The 16,867-nt window shown below is 45.5% G+C and overlaps 2 protein-coding genes across 6 annotated transcripts; one reads left to right on the top strand and one right to left on the bottom strand.

Moving 5' to 3' along the window:
• Window positions 1-37: 37 nt before the first annotated feature.
• On the bottom strand, window positions 38-4,419 carry Pqbp1 (polyglutamine binding protein 1). Of its 4 annotated transcripts, none has more exons than XM_046442500.2 (7): window positions 4,246-4,419; window positions 3,563-3,646; window positions 1,594-1,705; window positions 1,275-1,387; window positions 800-1,084; window positions 516-579; window positions 38-352 (listed from the first exon to the last, which is right to left on the bottom strand). In XM_046442500.2, the coding sequence occupies exons 2-7, from the start codon at window positions 3,627-3,629 to the stop codon at window positions 196-198; spliced, it is 798 nt and encodes a 265-aa protein (XP_046298456.1). In that variant the 5' UTR covers window positions 3,630-3,646; window positions 4,246-4,419; the 3' UTR covers window positions 38-195. The 4 variants fall into 4 exon arrangements, with proteins under 4 accessions (XP_046298456.1, XP_046298454.1, XP_046298457.1 ...); XM_046442498.2 differs by lacking the exon at window positions 4,246-4,419 and adding an exon at window positions 4,054-4,212; XM_046442501.2 differs by lacking the exon at window positions 4,246-4,419 and adding an exon at window positions 3,842-3,950.
• Window positions 4,302-16,307, top strand: Timm17b (translocase of inner mitochondrial membrane 17B). 2 transcript variants are annotated; one of them, XM_046442504.2, is made up of 6 exons: window positions 4,302-4,409; window positions 5,821-5,921; window positions 7,915-7,978; window positions 11,058-11,186; window positions 11,268-11,378; window positions 11,471-16,306. In XM_046442504.2, exons 2-6 carry the CDS (start codon window positions 5,838-5,840, stop codon window positions 11,557-11,559), a joined length of 477 nt encoding a protein of 158 aa, XP_046298460.1. In that variant the 5' UTR covers window positions 4,302-4,409; window positions 5,821-5,837; the 3' UTR covers window positions 11,560-16,306. The 2 variants fall into 2 exon arrangements, with proteins under 2 accessions (XP_046298460.1, XP_058434674.1); XM_058578691.1 differs by having other exon boundaries at window positions 11,268-16,307.
• Window positions 16,308-16,867: the final 560 nt, after the last annotated feature.

Below are 16,867 nucleotides of genomic sequence, written 5' to 3'. Positions count from 1 at the left end.
CTGAAGAGTGAGAGGGAGGAAGCACTTAAGCCTCATGAACATGATCCACAGTAAAGCTTTTATTAAAAACACCAGGGGGGCTGGGGGAATAGCTCAGTGGTAGAATGCTTGCCTAGCATGTACAAGGCCCTGGGTTCGATATCCAGTATCACAAAAAGAAAAAAGAAAACTGCCAGGGCTCCAGAGAACAAAGGTTCAGTCCTGCTGCTTGGTTCGGGAAGCCTCAGCATTGGCCCGGAGCACAGCCCCTGGGGATGGGTATGGACGCTGCTGGAAGAGGGGCCCCGCTGCTGTCGTGTCAGCACCCGTTTTAGCCTCATTCCGCTTGGGGAGTCCTGTTGACCATGTGCCCCTGGAGGTAATAGAGGGTCAAGGGGGTGGGAAAGGGGTATAGTGATCATCCCCCAACCAGTCAAGACTGAGGAAGGAGAAAGGAGATGGTGAGGAGGATGGTATTCACAGGTGCAGTGAGAGTCATGAAGAAAGAGAAGGGCTCACAAGGGGTTGTCACTTACCGGGGTGCATCAGAGTATGAGCTGGGGTCCATGGGGTCTAACTCGTCATCCTTTCGGCTTGCCACTAGGGAAGTAAATGGCAGGGGAAGTTCTTCAACTGAGGCAAAAGGAGTCCCTCATCACATAGCCCCCCATCCCAGGAAAAAAAATGAAGCCTGTAGCTGCAATGGACCACAGCACCCTTCTCCAGGATACCAGGTTCAGGCGCCTGAGAGAGGGCTTCTTCATATTGTATGCCCTGACAAGCTGAGTACCTCACCCAAGTCCCAGCCTGCTTTGCTTACCCTTCTTGCTCTTGGGGTAGGGAGCCAGTTCCTCCCTGCGATGGTGGCGCCGTTCTTTGCCCTCTTCCCGGTCTGCCTTGTCATACCCACGGTCCCGATCCCGTTCCCTGTCCCGTTCTCTCTCTCTGTCTACTTTGTCATAGCTACGTTCTCGATCTCTGTCAGACTTGTCATGGTTCCGATCCGACTTGTCATGGCCCCGGTCCAGCTTTTCATGGCCCCTGTCCGACTTCTCATGGCCCCTGTCTGACTTCTCATGGCTCCGGTCCGACTTCTCCTCAGCATCTAGGGAAAACATGAAAGTCCTGAAGTGACTTTCTCCCATTCCAGGAGCCAGCAGTCTCCACCTTTAACATCCTCACTAGCCTGGGGCTGGGCCTGCTTGGTCTCATCTGCCCCTCCTTGATCCACTAAAATTTACTTGGCCCCTCTCAGAACTGCAAGTGTCGAGGCACCACTGGATCTGCCAACTCACCTGCATTACTGCTCCTGAGCTTCTTGGCAGATTTGGTAACCACGGAGTTGGGGTCATGTGGGGAGAGCCAGGACACGAGGTCTGTGTCCACATTCCAGTAGTAAGGGAGCCCGCTGGGGGGCAGTGGGAGGGAAGGAGTGTCAGCACAGATGTCTTCTACTTGTAAGAACTCTTTGTCTCCCCAATCTCTGCCTATATCTGCCCCATGTCAGGACCCCAGATCTCTTCCCGTGTACCCTATATGCCCCACAGTCAGGGACAACAAGGAAGGGCAAACTCAAAAGTCAGTTGCCCTTCCCCCCCAGGTCCCCAGGCTCACCAGGAAGGGTCGAACACCTTGTACCAGCTGGGTGGCAGGCCCTCCAACCGGGTGGCCTCATAGTCCACAGGATCATCATCATAGTCCTCAGCAATGATCTCTTCCTCCGGTTCTAGCAGAACGAGGAGGAGGAGGAGGAGGGAAGAGGAGGAGGGGGGAGGAGGGAGGAGGAGGAGGAGGAGAGCAGTTAAGGAACAGGGGAGTTCTCATCCTACAGTCAGGGCCCGGAGAGGCACACTCATATCCACACAAATCACATGTGGAAGACACTTGGGTGTATGTGTGTGCCATGAAGCAAATGAAGTACTTCTTGCATTTCAAGCACATCTGTTTCAGGGAATTTGCCAGAAAATTTACCTAAATCTTTTGGTTCTGGGTCCAGACGATGAGTTTATAGTGTTATCCAAACCTATCTGGTTTCAGAGTTGATAGGAATTCATAAAAAAAAAAATTATCCATGTCATGCCGGGGGTATGGCTCAGTGGTAGAGCACTTGTCCAGCATGCACAAGGCCCAGTATTCCCAAGAAAAAATTTATCCATATCCATTCAGTTCCTGAGTTCACGTTATCCCAACCTATGTAGATGAAGTGAGTTTGATCAGCAAGGGGGTTATCTAAAAATAATGTCCAATCTATTCAGCTTCCAAGTTTGGTGAGTACAGGGTTCCTGATTCCTCTATATTGAGTAGCAAGAGTTTGGGTAGCAAAAGGGACTTATCCAAACATTGCTCTGAATCCATTAAGTTTCTGAGGTCTTAGTAAGCCTGCAACAGATGTCAGTTAATATCAATAGAATAAAAATTGTCTACTATCAGCTCAGTGCTGGCTATCAGTAGATCCTATAGCAGACTTTAGCTGTGCTTATAATTAACAATGAAATGTAGATGCCAGTAATGGTATAATGACTGTCACACAGTAGGCCTGAAATAGATATTAGATATAATCATCAATATTGCTAATAAGATGTATTTCTACATCAGCAGTGCACCTAGTACTTAATAGGCTTAAAAGAAATGTCAATGATATGGAATTGGGGGTGTAGCTCGGTGGTAGAGCACTTGCCTAGCATACTCAGAAACCTGGGTTCAATCCTTAGCACCACCAAAAACCAATACTCTTAATACTATTAACCACAAGTTCTATGCCTGGCACACAGTGGTCTTGTAATAGATATCAACAAGGAAATAGTATGATACATTTTTTAGTGCCTGGCACACCATAGCCTAAAATATATACCATGTTTTAATATTATTGACCATAAGATATAATTAGCAGCCAGAAACACAGTAGGCCTAAGTGATAGATCCTAACCATCATTTTAGACTATTAGGCATAATAAGTATGCCATGTTCTTAGGTCCCAAATACATGTCAGCTGTTGATATGGTGAACAATAAAGTATACGTCACCACTGTTGTGTCAATCACCAGAGGACCTGTGAGACACATGCTATCTATAGTAGACAACAAAACATCACCCCACCACTATACTTGACAACAAGAGACTGCAGGATTTGTCAACTATCCTTCCTATTAGATACCATGTAGTTAAACCCTACAGATTGATTCACAGATTTATTTTAATTATTTTTGAAATTGTGTTTCATGATTGTTGTCCAGACTGGCCTAGAACTCCTGAGCTCAAGAAATTCCCCCCACCTTGCCTCAGGCTCCTGAATATCTTGGTCTGTAGGTGCACGTCATTGCACCACCTTGATTCATGGATTGAACATGGCATCTGATATGGGTATTGATAAGGATGAAATATCTAACCTCCAACCCTTCCTACATACAGTGCTTAGCACACAGTAGGAATGGATGTCAGTAAATAATATTGTTAGCAATGAGATGCCTGCCATGTCACTGGTTGGGACACACTAGGCCCTTGCTGGTTACCAAGTGCCGACATAAAAACAAAGTGCCTGTCAAGACTGGCAAATCGTAGGCCCATCTACTCTTAGCTTTCTCACCAGGCTCCAGATGTTTCAGGATCCCTCTCTTGGCCAAGCGGGTCTGCAGTGCAACCGGCAGCGGCATAGCGGTAGGTGACAGACCTAGGGACGGAAAGACAAGACTGAAAATCAGTTCAAATGAAGAATCTAATCTAGATCTAATAACCAAGAATCTCCCTGAAGCCTGTACTACTCTTACGACCTCCACCTACCTAACTGCACCAATAGCTAGACTAACAATCTACGTGCTAAGAGATGGAAGAGATAGGTGGCAGTATCACCAAAATTCTCACCAACCCTGCTCTCGAGACCGGATGCTGCAGGACCCAGTTCCTCTTCCAGGCACAGGCTCCACCCACTGCTGAGTGTGCCATGTGCTGCACCCCAGAAGTGGGCTCACCCACTGTCCCTCAAAGACTGCTGGGTGGGAGGAACTAAGGCGTTGGGATGGGGGAGCTGGATGCAACACCTCCTCCAGATCTAAACATATGTGCCCACCCCAGGATTACCAAAACAATCGTGCGGGTAGTGGAAAAGCTGTTAGACCGGCCGACACACCCTCGTCGCCACTATTATCACCAGTACCACACGAATCTATATTTTTCCCCCTCGAAGCACAGAATGAGGTCCTCTTCCCCAAGCCTTGAGGTAACTGGGCGACGCAAGGGCTGCAGTGGACTGATGACGCAAACATAGCTGACCAATAAGAGTGCTCCTTTGGCTTGACGAGTAGCGAAGCGACCCAATCGTTTCCCTGGACAAGGTGAAAAGCTCGCGCGCCTATATGCGTTGACACTGGGGGCATGGCCTGGTTAGGGTCCCGCCAGACTGCGCCGCCAGACGCTGGCGCCATGGAGGAGCCTTGGTATGACAACAGTCACACGCACTGGGACTGCGGTTGTGGCGCCCAGGCCAGCCATGGGAGGTGGACGGGAGACACACAGGCCACACAGTGTCACGTACCGAACTCGGGAGACTCTCAGAAACTTAACTCCTTCCGCCCCCTCACCTGGCTCCTCCCACTCAGGCTCTGTTAAGAGAATCCACAGTTGTGTGCTTGAGTAGGTGCGGTGCAGTACGGACTACCAAACATTTCCCCTGACTTCGTATCTCATAGTCCCTCTTTGTTATCAAAATGATACCGCTGGTCAAATCCACTTCAGCGGAGGGGGGCTACGGTGTTGAGTGGAAACCCCCAGGGTTATAAAACATGGTTTTTCCCACGTCGCTTTTGTAAATAGGGGCAGGGCGTGGATGAGCCTATTTGTGGGCAAGGCGGGGGCGCTGGGATCCTCCTTGTGGTCTTTTTGGATTTTTCCTGGTGTTAGGTGTAAAAGGAGTGGGCCTTGGATGTACAGGGCTGATCGTCTGAGAAGGGCGTGTCACCAGGCCCTGCTTTAGTAACAGTACTAACTAATTAAATCTCTCTCTCTCTCTCTCTCTCTCTCTCTCTCTCTCTCTCTCTTTCTCTCTCTCTCTTTTTTTTTTTTTTTTTTTTTGTGGTAATGTAGATTGCACTCAGGGGCGTTCTTGCCCTGAGCCATTTCTCCAGTCCTTATTTTTTTGAAACAGGGTCACCCTAAATTGTCCTGGCTGACCTCGATTTTGCAACCCTTCTGCCCCAGCCTCCTCCAGAATGTCTGGAATTACAGGCATGCACCACCGTGCCCAGCTAGTTAACACTTCTATATCCCTAATTGAAATGTGCCAACTCAAATTTTAATAGGGGTTAAACAGTTGGCTGATTCCTTTGTTGGAATAGAGTAATAATTTCGCCCTTTTGACCCGTTTCTCTTGTGTGTGGGGGGGAAGGTGATAAGACAATCTTGTTGCTTTTGGGGGGAGGGTGTTGGGATTGAATCCAGGGGTATTTTACTATTGAGCTACATCTTCAGCCCTTTTTTTTTTGAGACTGGGTCTCACTGATTTGTTGAGGCTGGCCTTGAACTTGTGATCCTCCTGCTTCAGACTTTGAGTTGCTGGGATTATAGGCATGCACCCACCATACCAGACTTACTTTTTAAAATTTTGAGTAGGGTCTTACTAAATTGCCCAGACTGGCCTTGAATTTGGGGTCCTCCTTAGCCTCCCAAGTGACTTGGATTATAGGCATGTGCCATCAAACCTGGCTATCTTGTTACTATCTGAAGTGTTTTTTTCTGCTGCATGAACTTCCCATTCTGGTGACATGGTTTCTCCCAGTTTGAAAGAGTCCAGGTGCTGGGGCCTGGGGTGACCAGCTTGCATTAACTCCATCTTTCCCTTCCTGCTTGCAGCCCATGGCGAATTGTGGATGACTGTGGTGGAGCCTTCACTATGGGTGTCATTTGGAGGTGGAGTCTTCCAGGCTATCAAGGGCTTCCACAATGCCCCTGTTGTGAGTCCTGGCTTTCACTGGTGTTGGGGGTCAGAAGACATTCTTATACAGAATGCTGCTCTGAAAACTGCTGGGAGCAGCCATTCCATGTGCACTTATTCATTCTGGTACCTGCTCGCCTACTGTATGCTAGGCCTGGCTTCTGGACCTGGGATTTTGGAGGAACTACACACAGACCCCTGTCTTCCTTCCACCCATCTAGAGCTGCTCTGTGAAAATAGTATACTTTCAAAACAGTAGTTAGGGTTTGGGGTATGGCTCAGTAGTAAAGCACCTACTAGCATGCCTGAGTCCAGGTTTGATCCCCAGCACTGCAAAGAAAAAAAAAAAGTCTCCAAATCCTAAATGTGTATGCAAAGTCAGACAGATTTTACCTAAAGACAGATTCTGGGTTAGAAACCTAGATATAGGGAAGTGACAGGAGTTTAGTTGGCAGAGAGAATAAAGTCTTACAATTGAGAAAATCCTTTTTTTCCCCCACTACTAGAGATTGAACCCAGGGACATTGTACCACTGAGCTGCATCCCCAGCCTTTGTTATTTTTTTTCTTTTGAGACAGCATCTTGCTAAACTGCCAGAGCTAGCCTCCAACTTTGAATCCTCCTGCCTCAGTCCTCTAAAGACTCTGCGAAAAGAAAACCCTTTTGATTTATAAAAACATTTATGTATTTATTTTTGGTACTGGGAATTGAATTTAGGGGCACTTGACCACTGAGCCACACCCCCAGCCCTATTTTGTATTTTATTTAGAGACAGGGTCTCACTGAGTTGCTTAGCACCTCACCATTGCTAAGGCTGACTTTGAACTCACGATCTTCCTGAGCCACTGGGATTACTGGCATGCACCTGGTTTAACATAAACATTTTTGTCTCTTGCTCTCTTACCTGCTCAGAATATCTCATCAAATGTCATTCAAAGATCTCTACAATTTTTACCTCTAGTTCTGTCCCTCCCCTCAACTCTGGGAATGCTCTTTCCTGGATCTTTGCTCACATTTCTCATTCTGAGGATCTTAGCACATACTGCTCCCTTCCTTATTTATTTATTTATTTATTTTTTGGGGGTGCTGGGCATGGAACCCAGGACCTCCTGAAGGCATGCTAAGCACATGCTCTACCACTGAGCTACATTCCCAGTGCCCCACATGTGCTCCCACCTTAATGAGGCCTTTCCTGACTCGTCAGTCACTATCAGATCTCTTCATCCTATTTTTTCTAGAGTTTGTGTTACTGTCTGAAACTGTCTCATTTATTTGCTCAGTATCTGTTGTCCCACTACAATATGAGCTCTGAGAGGAGAGGGACCAAATCTACCTTGTTCACTGCTGTATCCCTGCAGTGTGGTGCCTGGTACCTAGTAGGTGCTCATTAGCCATTTATTGAGTGAATGAGTGTACAAAGGAATTAATTAGAACTTATCAACCCAACTTTGGCAACACCTATGCTAGAGTGCCCTCAAGACCCCTAGTTCTTGGTTGCTTTTCCACATCTATTAGGTCACCTGTGTCCTTCCCTATTTTTCTTTTTTTTGGTATGTGTGGTGCTCAGGATTGAACCCAGGGGCTCAGAAATGCTAGGTAATGCTCTGCCACTGAGCTACATCCCAAGCCCACCTCTTTCCTCTCTCTTTTTTTAAAAATATTTTTATTTATTTATTTTTTTTAGTATTCGGCAGATACAACAACTTTGTATGTGGTGCTGAGGATCGAACCTGGGACGCACGCATACCAGGCGAGCTCGCTACCGCTTGAGCCATATCCCCAGCCCTCCTCTCTGTTTTTTTTAATATTTGGTTTTTTTTTTTAGTTTTTGGTGGACACATCTTTATTTTATTTTTATGTGGTGCTGAGGATCGAACCCAGCACCCTGCACATGCCAGGCAAGTGTGCTACCGCTTGAGCCACATCCCCAGCCCCCTCTTTCCTCTCTTAAAGGCTAGAAATCCTGCCAGTGGCCTCAACTCTGCCCTTACTCATTTTGTTACTTTTCCCAGGGAATTCAACATCGGTTAAGGAGTAGTATCAACACTGTGAGGATCCATGCACCCCAGATTGGAGGTGAGAGTCTTGTAATGCCATAGGAAATATGATGGTAGTGTTGAGGGAAGTCGATCCTTTAGGGACAGATGCAAGTGGGAGGTCCAGATTTTAGCTCAGACTCTGCCTGAGTTCTTCCAATGGAGGTGACATTTCCAAACAATTAAACATGGAAGAGCAAGAATGTAGATTCCAGAGTTTAAATATAGCCCCCATGTCTTCCCTGTTTTGTGGCCTTGGGCTAGTAGCATGCCTTTCTGAACCTCATCTATAATAGGGTGATGATGATTACATTAACCACCTTATCAGTAGTTTTGTAATTTACTGATTTACTTGGTACTAAGTGCTGGTTGCTATGCTAAACAAACCCTTAAATAATATTAACTAATTTAAAATTAACAATGTCAACTAACAGTATCTCATATAGGTCCTGAAACACAATAATCCCTCAAACATATTAACTACAAGTATCCAAAATGCTTGAGACTAGAAGTATTTTGGATTTCAGAGTTTTTTCAGATTTTAGAATATTTGCATATGCCTAATGAGATATCTTAAGAATGGACCCAAATATAAATAGGAATTCAATTTGTGCTTTATATATTACCTTATATAGATAGGCCAAAAGTAACTTTACACATATAACTATATATATATGTGTGTATATATATATATATATATATATATATATATATATATATATATTTTTTTTTTTTTTTTTTTCTTTTTTGTGCAGTGCTAAGGATCAAACCAAGGCCTAGGTCATTCTAGGCAAGTACTCTACCACTGAGCTACATCCCCAGTCCTATAGACTTACTTTTTAAGAGATGAGGTCTTGGAACTGGGGAATCTACTTCAGTGGTACAGTGCTTGCCAAGCACATACAGGGCCCTGGGTTTGATTCTCAGCAACACACACACCCACACCCTAAAAGGTGGAGTCTCACTGTGTTGTCCAGGCTGGTCTCAAACTTATTTATTTTTTTAGTTGTTGATGGACCTTTACTTCATTAATTTTTTTGTGGTGCTGAGAATCGAACCCAGTGCCTCACATATGCTAGGCAATCAGTCCACCACCAAGCCACAACCCTAGCCCTGGTCTCAAATTCTTTTTTTTTTTTTAATATTTATTTTTTAGTTGACATAACACCTTTATTTCACTTGTTTATTTTTGTATGTGGTGCTGAGGATCAAACCCAGGGTCTCGAACGTTCGAGGCAAGCGCTCTACCACTAAACCACAACCCCAGCTCCCCTGGTCTCAAATTCTTGAGCTCAAGTAATACACCTGCCCTATCCTCCTGAGTACCTAGGACTACAGGTGCTTACCACCACACCCTGCTAATTTTTGTAGTAGTTTTAGTTCATCTGCATTTTGATTGTGACCCATCATGTGATGGCAAATGTGGAATTTTCCACTCGTGGTGTTATGTCCATACTCAAAAAGCTTTGGATTGGGAGCATTTTATATTTCTGGATTAGAGATGTTTAACCTATATATACTTTTCTTCCCTGGTGATAGTGCTGGAAATTGAATCCAGGGCCTCATGCACGCTGTTTAAGCTCTCCACCACTGAAATCTAATGAGTTCTAGCTAGTTTTTAAAAATTTTATTTTCAGGGGCTGGGGATGTGACTCAAGCGGTAACGCGCTCGCCTGGCATGCACGGGGCGCTGGGTTCGATCCTCAGCATCACATAAAAATAAAATAAAGATGTTGTGTCCACCGAAAACTGAAAAATAAATAAATATATATATATATATATATATATATATATATATATATATATATTTATTTATTTATTTTCAGATAAAGTCTTGCTAAATTGCCCAAGCTGACCTTTTAACTGGTGATCCTCCTGCCTCCACCTCCCAAGTTGCCGAGATTACAGGTGTGCACCACCATACCCAGGTGTATATTATGTTATTAACTGACTTTCCTGACCTGTTTCTTTCTCCCTGAAATCAAGGCCTGAAATCCAGCTGTCTGTAGTGATTAAATGATCAAAGTTGTGCTGGGCATGGTGATGTATGCCAGTGGTGCAGTAATTCCAATAACTTGGGAGGCTGAGGCAGGAGGATCACACATTCAAGGCTAGCCTCAGCAATTTAGCAAGGCCCTAAGCATCTTAGCAAGACCCTGTCTTAAAAAATAAAAAGGGCTGGGGATGTGGCTCCCTGGTGCCAAAATAAAATTGAAGTTGCCTATTAAAAGCCATATAAAAGATGAATATGCTTGTAACGTTTGTCACCTCCTTATAAAGGTGAAGGGAATATCAATTGTTAGCATAATTGCAGCCATCTTCCTTTTCCCCACCCCCACTTTATGAATACTGTTCTTATTCCCAAGAATACAAAGTAGCCCAAGATAAAACCTGTTAGCCTGGAGACCTGCTGGTCTCTCCCTCTTCTCTCATTGAGAGATAGGAGACAACTTACAGGCCCCTGAGATGGGGACGTACTGGTTTCCCTGTTCTCTCCTTGAGAAGATAAAGGGACATGCCGGTTTCCCTGTTTGCCCTCTGAGAGATAGGAATACTGCCTGTCTCTGTTCCCAAGAAACAAACTCGCCTTCCACAAGATGAGGGGATACTTACTATGTCAGTCCAGACTAAACCTGCCCCTAGCACGAGGCCATGATTCTAGCCTATAAAAGGTAACATTCAAGGGGTTGTTGTGCTGCTCTCCCTAGCTTGCTGCTGCTGTCCCTGTCTTTGTGCAGAGCAGCCTTGTCAGGCTCCTGACGATAAACCAGCGTCTTATCCCAGGTGTGTGTGATCAATCCTGTGCCACTTTTCTTTCATCAATGACAATTAAAGATGGCTTGAAGTGGAAGTTACAAAGGATGTGAACAGACATAATATTTCAGGGGAGTTTGCTCTCCTTCCTTTATATCAGGTTTTCTCCCATTCTTTTTTTGTAGTGCAGAAGTTAGAACCCAGGCCTCACTCATGCTAAGCAAGCACTATACAACTGAGCTACACCCCTAGACTCTTTTTTCCCAATTTTGACCAGAGAATTCAAGCCTTAGAACTCCCCAAACCTCAAGATATGTTTTTTGGGATTTCCCAGATACACTAATTAAGCTTCTGTCCCCATACAGGTAGCTTTGCAGTGTGGGGGTTCCTGTTCTCAACCGTGGACTATGGCCTGGTGCAGCTGCGAGGCAGGGAGGATCCCTGGAACTCCATCACTAGTGGTGCAGTGACTGGGGCTGTGCTGGCTGCCCGCAGTGAGTGCCCCCTCATCCCTGACCCTTGAGCCTCCCACACTGTTCTGCCTGCCCTCACTTTTTTCTTTCTTCACCCCTCAGGTGGACCATTGGCAATGGTGGGCTCAGCGATGATGGGGGGCATTCTATTAGCCCTCGTTGAGGGTGTTAGCATCCTCCTCACTCGATTTACCTCCCGACAGTTCCGCAATGGTGAGTACCTAATGACGATTGTCAGGGAAAGAGGCAGAAAATGCTCTACCTGTACTCCTCCAATCGTCCTAACATCATTCTCCCTTCTCTAGTACCCCCATTGCTAGAGGACCCCAGCCAGCTCTCCCCTAAGGAGGATACCCCAGACACAGACTTTCCCAGCTGTCAGCAATATCATTGAGGAAGCCGCCACCTGACACCACCACTATGGGAGCTGCTCCTCGGTTCTCTCACCTCTAAGGGAGGGCTGACTTTCAGTTAGCCCTGGACTCTCCAGAGAGGGCCTTTATTCTGCTCCCTTGTCCCAGGTTGGGGGTGGGGCATCCCAGTGGCCTTGACAGACGGATTCCCTTTTTCTCTCTCAGGGCACCCTAGTCCCACATTCACATGTAATAAGTTCTCATCCCAGCTTCTTCGTGTTGCACCATGATGAGTTTTTTAAAGCCAGTTTTGAAATGCCTGTTTATGCACTCCCAGGACCTCCCTCTCAGGACAAGGGCAGAGCCCTTTTCATGACTCAGAAGCCCTAGGACTTAGAGTCCCACCATGAATGGGCTATAATAAACATTTATGGGATGAATGAGCAGGAAGGGAGAAGTGCATGAAGATAAGAATTGGGTACATGCATAAGGGTGTGCAGGAGCCAAACAATGAATGAGCAGACAGGAACATGTTTGAAAAGAAGTGCACGAACGAACACAGGGATTGTTGGGGGTGCACATGTTTGTGCATGTTGTACCCCTGACACTGTACACATACACATACTGCTATCCTGACCCCTCCTCCATAAGCTCCCATGGCCAAGGCTGGGAAATTGACCTTACAGGAAGCCCTTTTTTTCTAGATACCAGTCACCCCATTTTCAAAAATTATCCCCATCCAATGTGGTCTCACTGTGGCCCTAGAATGGAAGTTGGTGTCAGGGAGATATGGTTTCTTCAAAAAAAGGTCTCCTGTGTCAGTCTCCCGTTCTATCACAGGGATACTTTTCTACAGAGTAGATCATGCAGTGTTGTCAGTTGTTTGGATCACTGTCTTAGCCCACCTTAGCCTCCAGAGTAGCTAGGATTACAGGTGTGCCTCACCATGATTGGCTTAGTTGTTTGTTTGTTCAGGCCAACCATAAAAGAACTAGAAATTAATTTTCATTTCAGGATAGGAAATGAATGGGGAAGATATTTTTTTGGATGGACATCACACCCACGTGATGTCACTTATATGTAAATCCTATGTGGCTGAGGCAGACACTCTCCATTGGGGTGCAAATGCCACAGGGAGGCACAAAAGCTTCCTGAGAAATCAAGGGTTTCCTTTACACAAACAGCTCCAGTACACATGACCTCATGGGAGACAAAACCTGTTCCTATCTGCAAGCCATTGCTACTTGATGGAAATGCCCTTTCCCTGGTACAGTATTGGTTCATAGGGATGCAAAGGTGACTGAGCCACTATGCCTCCTGCATGAATGATAGTGCCAGGTAGTGCATGACCACCCCACCAAGGGCCTGAGAAAAGCAGGGCAAGGTGGGGTTAGTGTGCACCAGGAACATGGCTGGAGCCTTGGGGTATGACCCCTAACCATTGGTGCCACAGGCACTTAGAGCAGCAGTGCCTTCTGGACCCCTTCTGCACTCCTAGGCCTCATCCCACTCAGGATTATTCCAGTGGCCTTTTTGGTCTAGTCTGCTGGTTACTTCCAGCCCTCACCTTGCTTACTACCTCTTCCAGGCCTTTCTTTTCCATGAGTCCACCGGCCTTACTCCTTGCCCATCTTTCCATGCTGCCCTCTAAGGCAAATGCAGAACCTACCACCTCTACACAATCCTACACTATCTCCCTGGTCCCCTTTAAATGGGCCCTGGCCCTACAAACCCCTTACTATCTGCAGGTTCCCCATCCTCTGTAGCCTCTAAATTCTACCTCATCCAACTTTAAGGTCCCATCCCTTAAGGCACTTCCAAATGCTATGGCACTCAGCCCTCCTCTCGTGCCTGGGAATCCATTCAAGTTCACCACTGGGGGGCAACTGGACCAATGCAGTCTGGGCCCCTGTAGGTGGCTCGCCTGCTCACCAAGTAACATTCAGGGCCCCTTCCTACAGTAGTTCCTCCAGCCTCTAGTTGGGATAGGGTAGGCTGATGCCAGATTTAAAATATGAAGGAGAGGGGTTAGAAAGTGAGGCTTAGAAAATAAAGAATCTGCACCCTGGGTAATTTGTACTGCTAAAGTTTTAATAAACTTGAAATGAGAAGGAGGGAAAGAAAGAGTTGTAGGGCAGCTTCAGATTATGGTGCATGTGTCAGCTTCCTAAGAGAAATATAGGGTCAGATTCAGGGAGGGACTGAGATGGAGAGAAGGTAAAAGAGACAACAGAGTTGAGAGATGAGAAGTAGAAACAAAGAGATGCACATAGGGAGATACAGAGGTGGAGGCAGAAAGAGACATGCAAGAGATAAATGAAAAAAAGAGGGAGAGAGCAGGGCATGGTGACACATGCCTTTAATCCTAGCAGCTTGGGAGACTGAGGTAGGAGGATCATGAGTTCAAAACCAGCCTCCACAACTTAGCAAGGCCCTAAGCAACTCAGTGAGACCCTGTCTCTAAATAAAATACAAAATAGGGCTGGGGGGGGGGGTGCTGGGGTCATGGCTCAGTGGTAGTGTGCATATCTAGCATGTGTGAGACACTGGGTTAGATTTTCAGCACCACATAAATAAATAAATAAATAAAATAAAGGTCCATCAACAACTAAAAAATATTAAAAAAAAAAAAAAAACATAGGGCTGGGGATGTGGCTCAGTGGTTGAATGTCCCTGAGTTCAATATCTGGCACAAAAAAAAAGGAGAAAGAATAAAGACAGAGGAGTAGAGGAGTAACAGGAATCTCTGTAAGGGTCAGAAATGCAGCAGGGAGGAGACAGTATATGCAGCGCCAAATGCAGGAGAGCAAGCAAGGTGTGAGTGGTTCCCATGGTGGCAGTATGGAGGTACCTACTGTACTGAGAGTCTGGACCCACAGCGAATGGTCAGGCCAGCCTGCCTCAGGCCTCTGGCCCTTTACCTTCTAACTGGGGTCCTTAAGGAAACACACAAGTGCTTCACCTGCATTCTCTTTCTCAAATACGCCCCTACTGTGCTGGGAATGGAACCCATAGGCCCTCTCAGGCTAATTGCTGGCTCTACCACTAGGCTACACCCCCAGCCCTTCATCTCTGATTTATTCCTATTTACTAACATCTACATCCACCAAGGATTTCAGTGGCCCTCCTTCAGGTTTTTCCAGTCTCTTCCACATTTCCTCCCTGCCTCACTCCCATCTTTGTCTCCATCTATCTTGATTTGTCACTCAGCTCTTCTACCCCATTCTTCTGCTTTGATCTCCCTGGCTGATGGTTCTCACACTCCCTATAGCCCCTGGAATTGCCATCCACATATGTGCATGGGGAAAAGGGAAAATACTGGGTGGGCAAGGTGTTCTAAAGAGATGGGCTTAATCAAGGAAGAGGAAGAGGGTCTAAACCCTGACAGTAGGGTCACCCTATCCACTTGATCAAGAAGAGATCCTGAGTCATGTACAACTAATTAGAATAAATTTAAAAAATAAAATAAAAAGGAAGTGATCCTGAGAGGCTAGGGAGAAAGACAGACATGGGAAATTAAAGACAGGTAATAGAGAGACACACAGGAAGAATCAGAAGAATAGGGAGAAAGATACCAACAGAAAAAAAGGTGGGTGCAATGGTGAACACCATGGTATGTGCCTGTAATCCTAGATACTGGGAAGGTAAGGGAGGAGGATCTCTTGAACCCAGGAGTTCAAGGCCAGCCTGGGGAACATAGGGGCACCAGAGGTTACAGAGAAATCAAAGGAGAGACAGATACAGAGTGATACCCGGAGACATAAGAAGTGGTACAACAAGCAAAAAAAGGAAAAAGATTAATAGAAAGGAGATGGAGATAGTTGAGACAAAAGTTGAAAACAAAAATGAAAACAGATGGGCAGAGAAAGTGTGACAAGATGGAGATGGTAAGAAAGAGTGCCATGGGTTCAATCTCCAATAAAAAAAAAAAAATAGGCTCAGGTCGTGGCTCAGTGGTAGAGCATTTGCCTAGCACATGTGAGGCATTGGGTTGATCCTCAGCATCACATAAAAATAAATGAATAAGGGCTGGGGATGTGGCTCAAGCGGTAGTGCGCTCGCCTGTCATGCGTGCGGCCCGGGTTCGATCCTCAGCACCACATACAAACAAAGATGTTGTGTCTGCCAATAACTAACTAAATAAATAAATATAAAAAAAAATAAATGAATAAATAAATGTATTGCTTCTTTCTACCACCAAAAAAAATTTTTAAGAAAAAGAACATGTACCAATGTTAACCAAAGATAGAACAGAATGCTTATATTATAAACAGCTTTATTCATAATCACCCCAAGCTGGAAACCAATCAAAAGCACATCCACCCCCAAGAGTGGATGATAAAGTGTGGCATATTCATATTGTTGGGGGAGGGTCTTCATGGATTGCTCAGGTTTATGTGTAGTCCTGGCCTGAGCCAAGGGCATGTTTGAACAGTAAATTAAAGAATATATAACTCCAGAAAGATTGAGACAGTTCAGGGTAACCTAGAAATGCTACCCTCACCTCCAACTAAGAGATTGCTGACATTCCATGATAATGAGGAATCTGATGGAGAGGAGCTCAGGCAAGTATGTCAATAGCTTCTGAACATCTTCAAGTCTCCTCATTTTAGGTTCTTCTCCCATGCTGCCATCAGGCACCCAGAGGAAACATCCAGCCCTGTACAAATTGGGGCATGAAATATCAACGCACAATGTTAGTTCCTCTGGTTGCTGGTTTGGGGTATAATAAGTAATAAATGGTCTGTTTTTCTGATCACGGGTTTTGTGTTTTTATTTTTGTTTTTATACTGGAGATTGAACCCAGAGCCACTTTATCACTGAACCACATCACCAGGAGTTTTTATTTTTTGAGACAGGGCCAACATAAGTTGCTTCGGGCCTTACTAAGCTGCTGAGGCTGGCCTAGAACTTGTGATCCTCCTTCCTCAGCTTCCTGAATTGTTGGAATGACAGGTGCACACCACCATATCCAGTGGTCTTGTGATTTTATGTATGTGTGTGCATGCACACATGTGCCTAAATGTATCATGGATTACGGATATATAGTTCAGTGGTAGAGTGCTTGTCTAGCATGTGTGAGGACCTGGGTTCAATCCTGAGCAATGCAAAAATAATTAGTTTAGAAAAAAAATGGCAGGATAACTTGTCAGTTTCCAATTAGGGTAGAATCTCAGATCTTTCACGGTTTTGACTTACAATGAAAATAAACTTTGCAACCCCTATCCGGGTCCCCTTTTGCACCAACAAGAGTTCAGTTTCTATTCTTCACACTTGAATAAATCCTACTCTTTTCACTCTTGAAAAAAAAAAAAGAAAATGAACAAACTCTAATTTCTTGTGCATAAG

Source organism: Marmota monax, unplaced genomic scaffold, assembly GCF_021218885.2.
Source record: "Marmota monax isolate L192 unplaced genomic scaffold, Marmota_monax_Labrador192_F-V1.1 WCK01_AAM20220418_F8-fsc00170, whole genome shotgun sequence".
Taxonomy (NCBI): domain Eukaryota; kingdom Metazoa; phylum Chordata; class Mammalia; order Rodentia; family Sciuridae; genus Marmota; species Marmota monax.
Note: the sequence above shows the minus strand (reverse complement) of the source record. Positions and strands in the feature narration are given on the sequence as shown.

What these genes read in the sequence shown, in the direction of transcription:
- Timm17b (XM_058578691.1), top strand. Translation starts at nt 5,838, where the DNA reads ATGACTGTGGTGGAGCCTTCACTATGGGTGTCATTTGGAGGTGGAGTC. An exon ending in GCTTCCACAATGCCCCTGTT is followed by an intron (nt 5,922 to 7,914) that starts GTGAGTCCTGGC and finishes TACTTTTCCCAG; the next exon opens with GGAATTCAACATCGGTTAAG. An exon ending in GGCTGTGCTGGCTGCCCGCA is followed by an intron (nt 11,187 to 11,267) that starts GTGAGTGCCCCC and finishes TTCACCCCTCAG; the next exon opens with GTGGACCATTGGCAATGGTG.
- Pqbp1 (XM_046442500.2), bottom strand. Translation starts at nt 3,629, where the DNA reads ATGCCGCTGCCGGTTGCACTGCAGACCCGCTTGGCCAAGAGAGGGATC. An exon ending in AAGGTGTTCGACCCTTCCTG is followed by an intron (nt 1,388 to 1,593) that starts GTGAGCCTGGGG and finishes ACTGCCCCCCAG; the next exon opens with CGGGCTCCCTTACTACTGGA. An exon ending in GCTCAGGAGCAGTAATGCAG is followed by an intron (nt 1,085 to 1,274) that starts GTGAGTTGGCAG and finishes TGTTTTCCCTAG; the next exon opens with ATGCTGAGGAGAAGTCGGAC.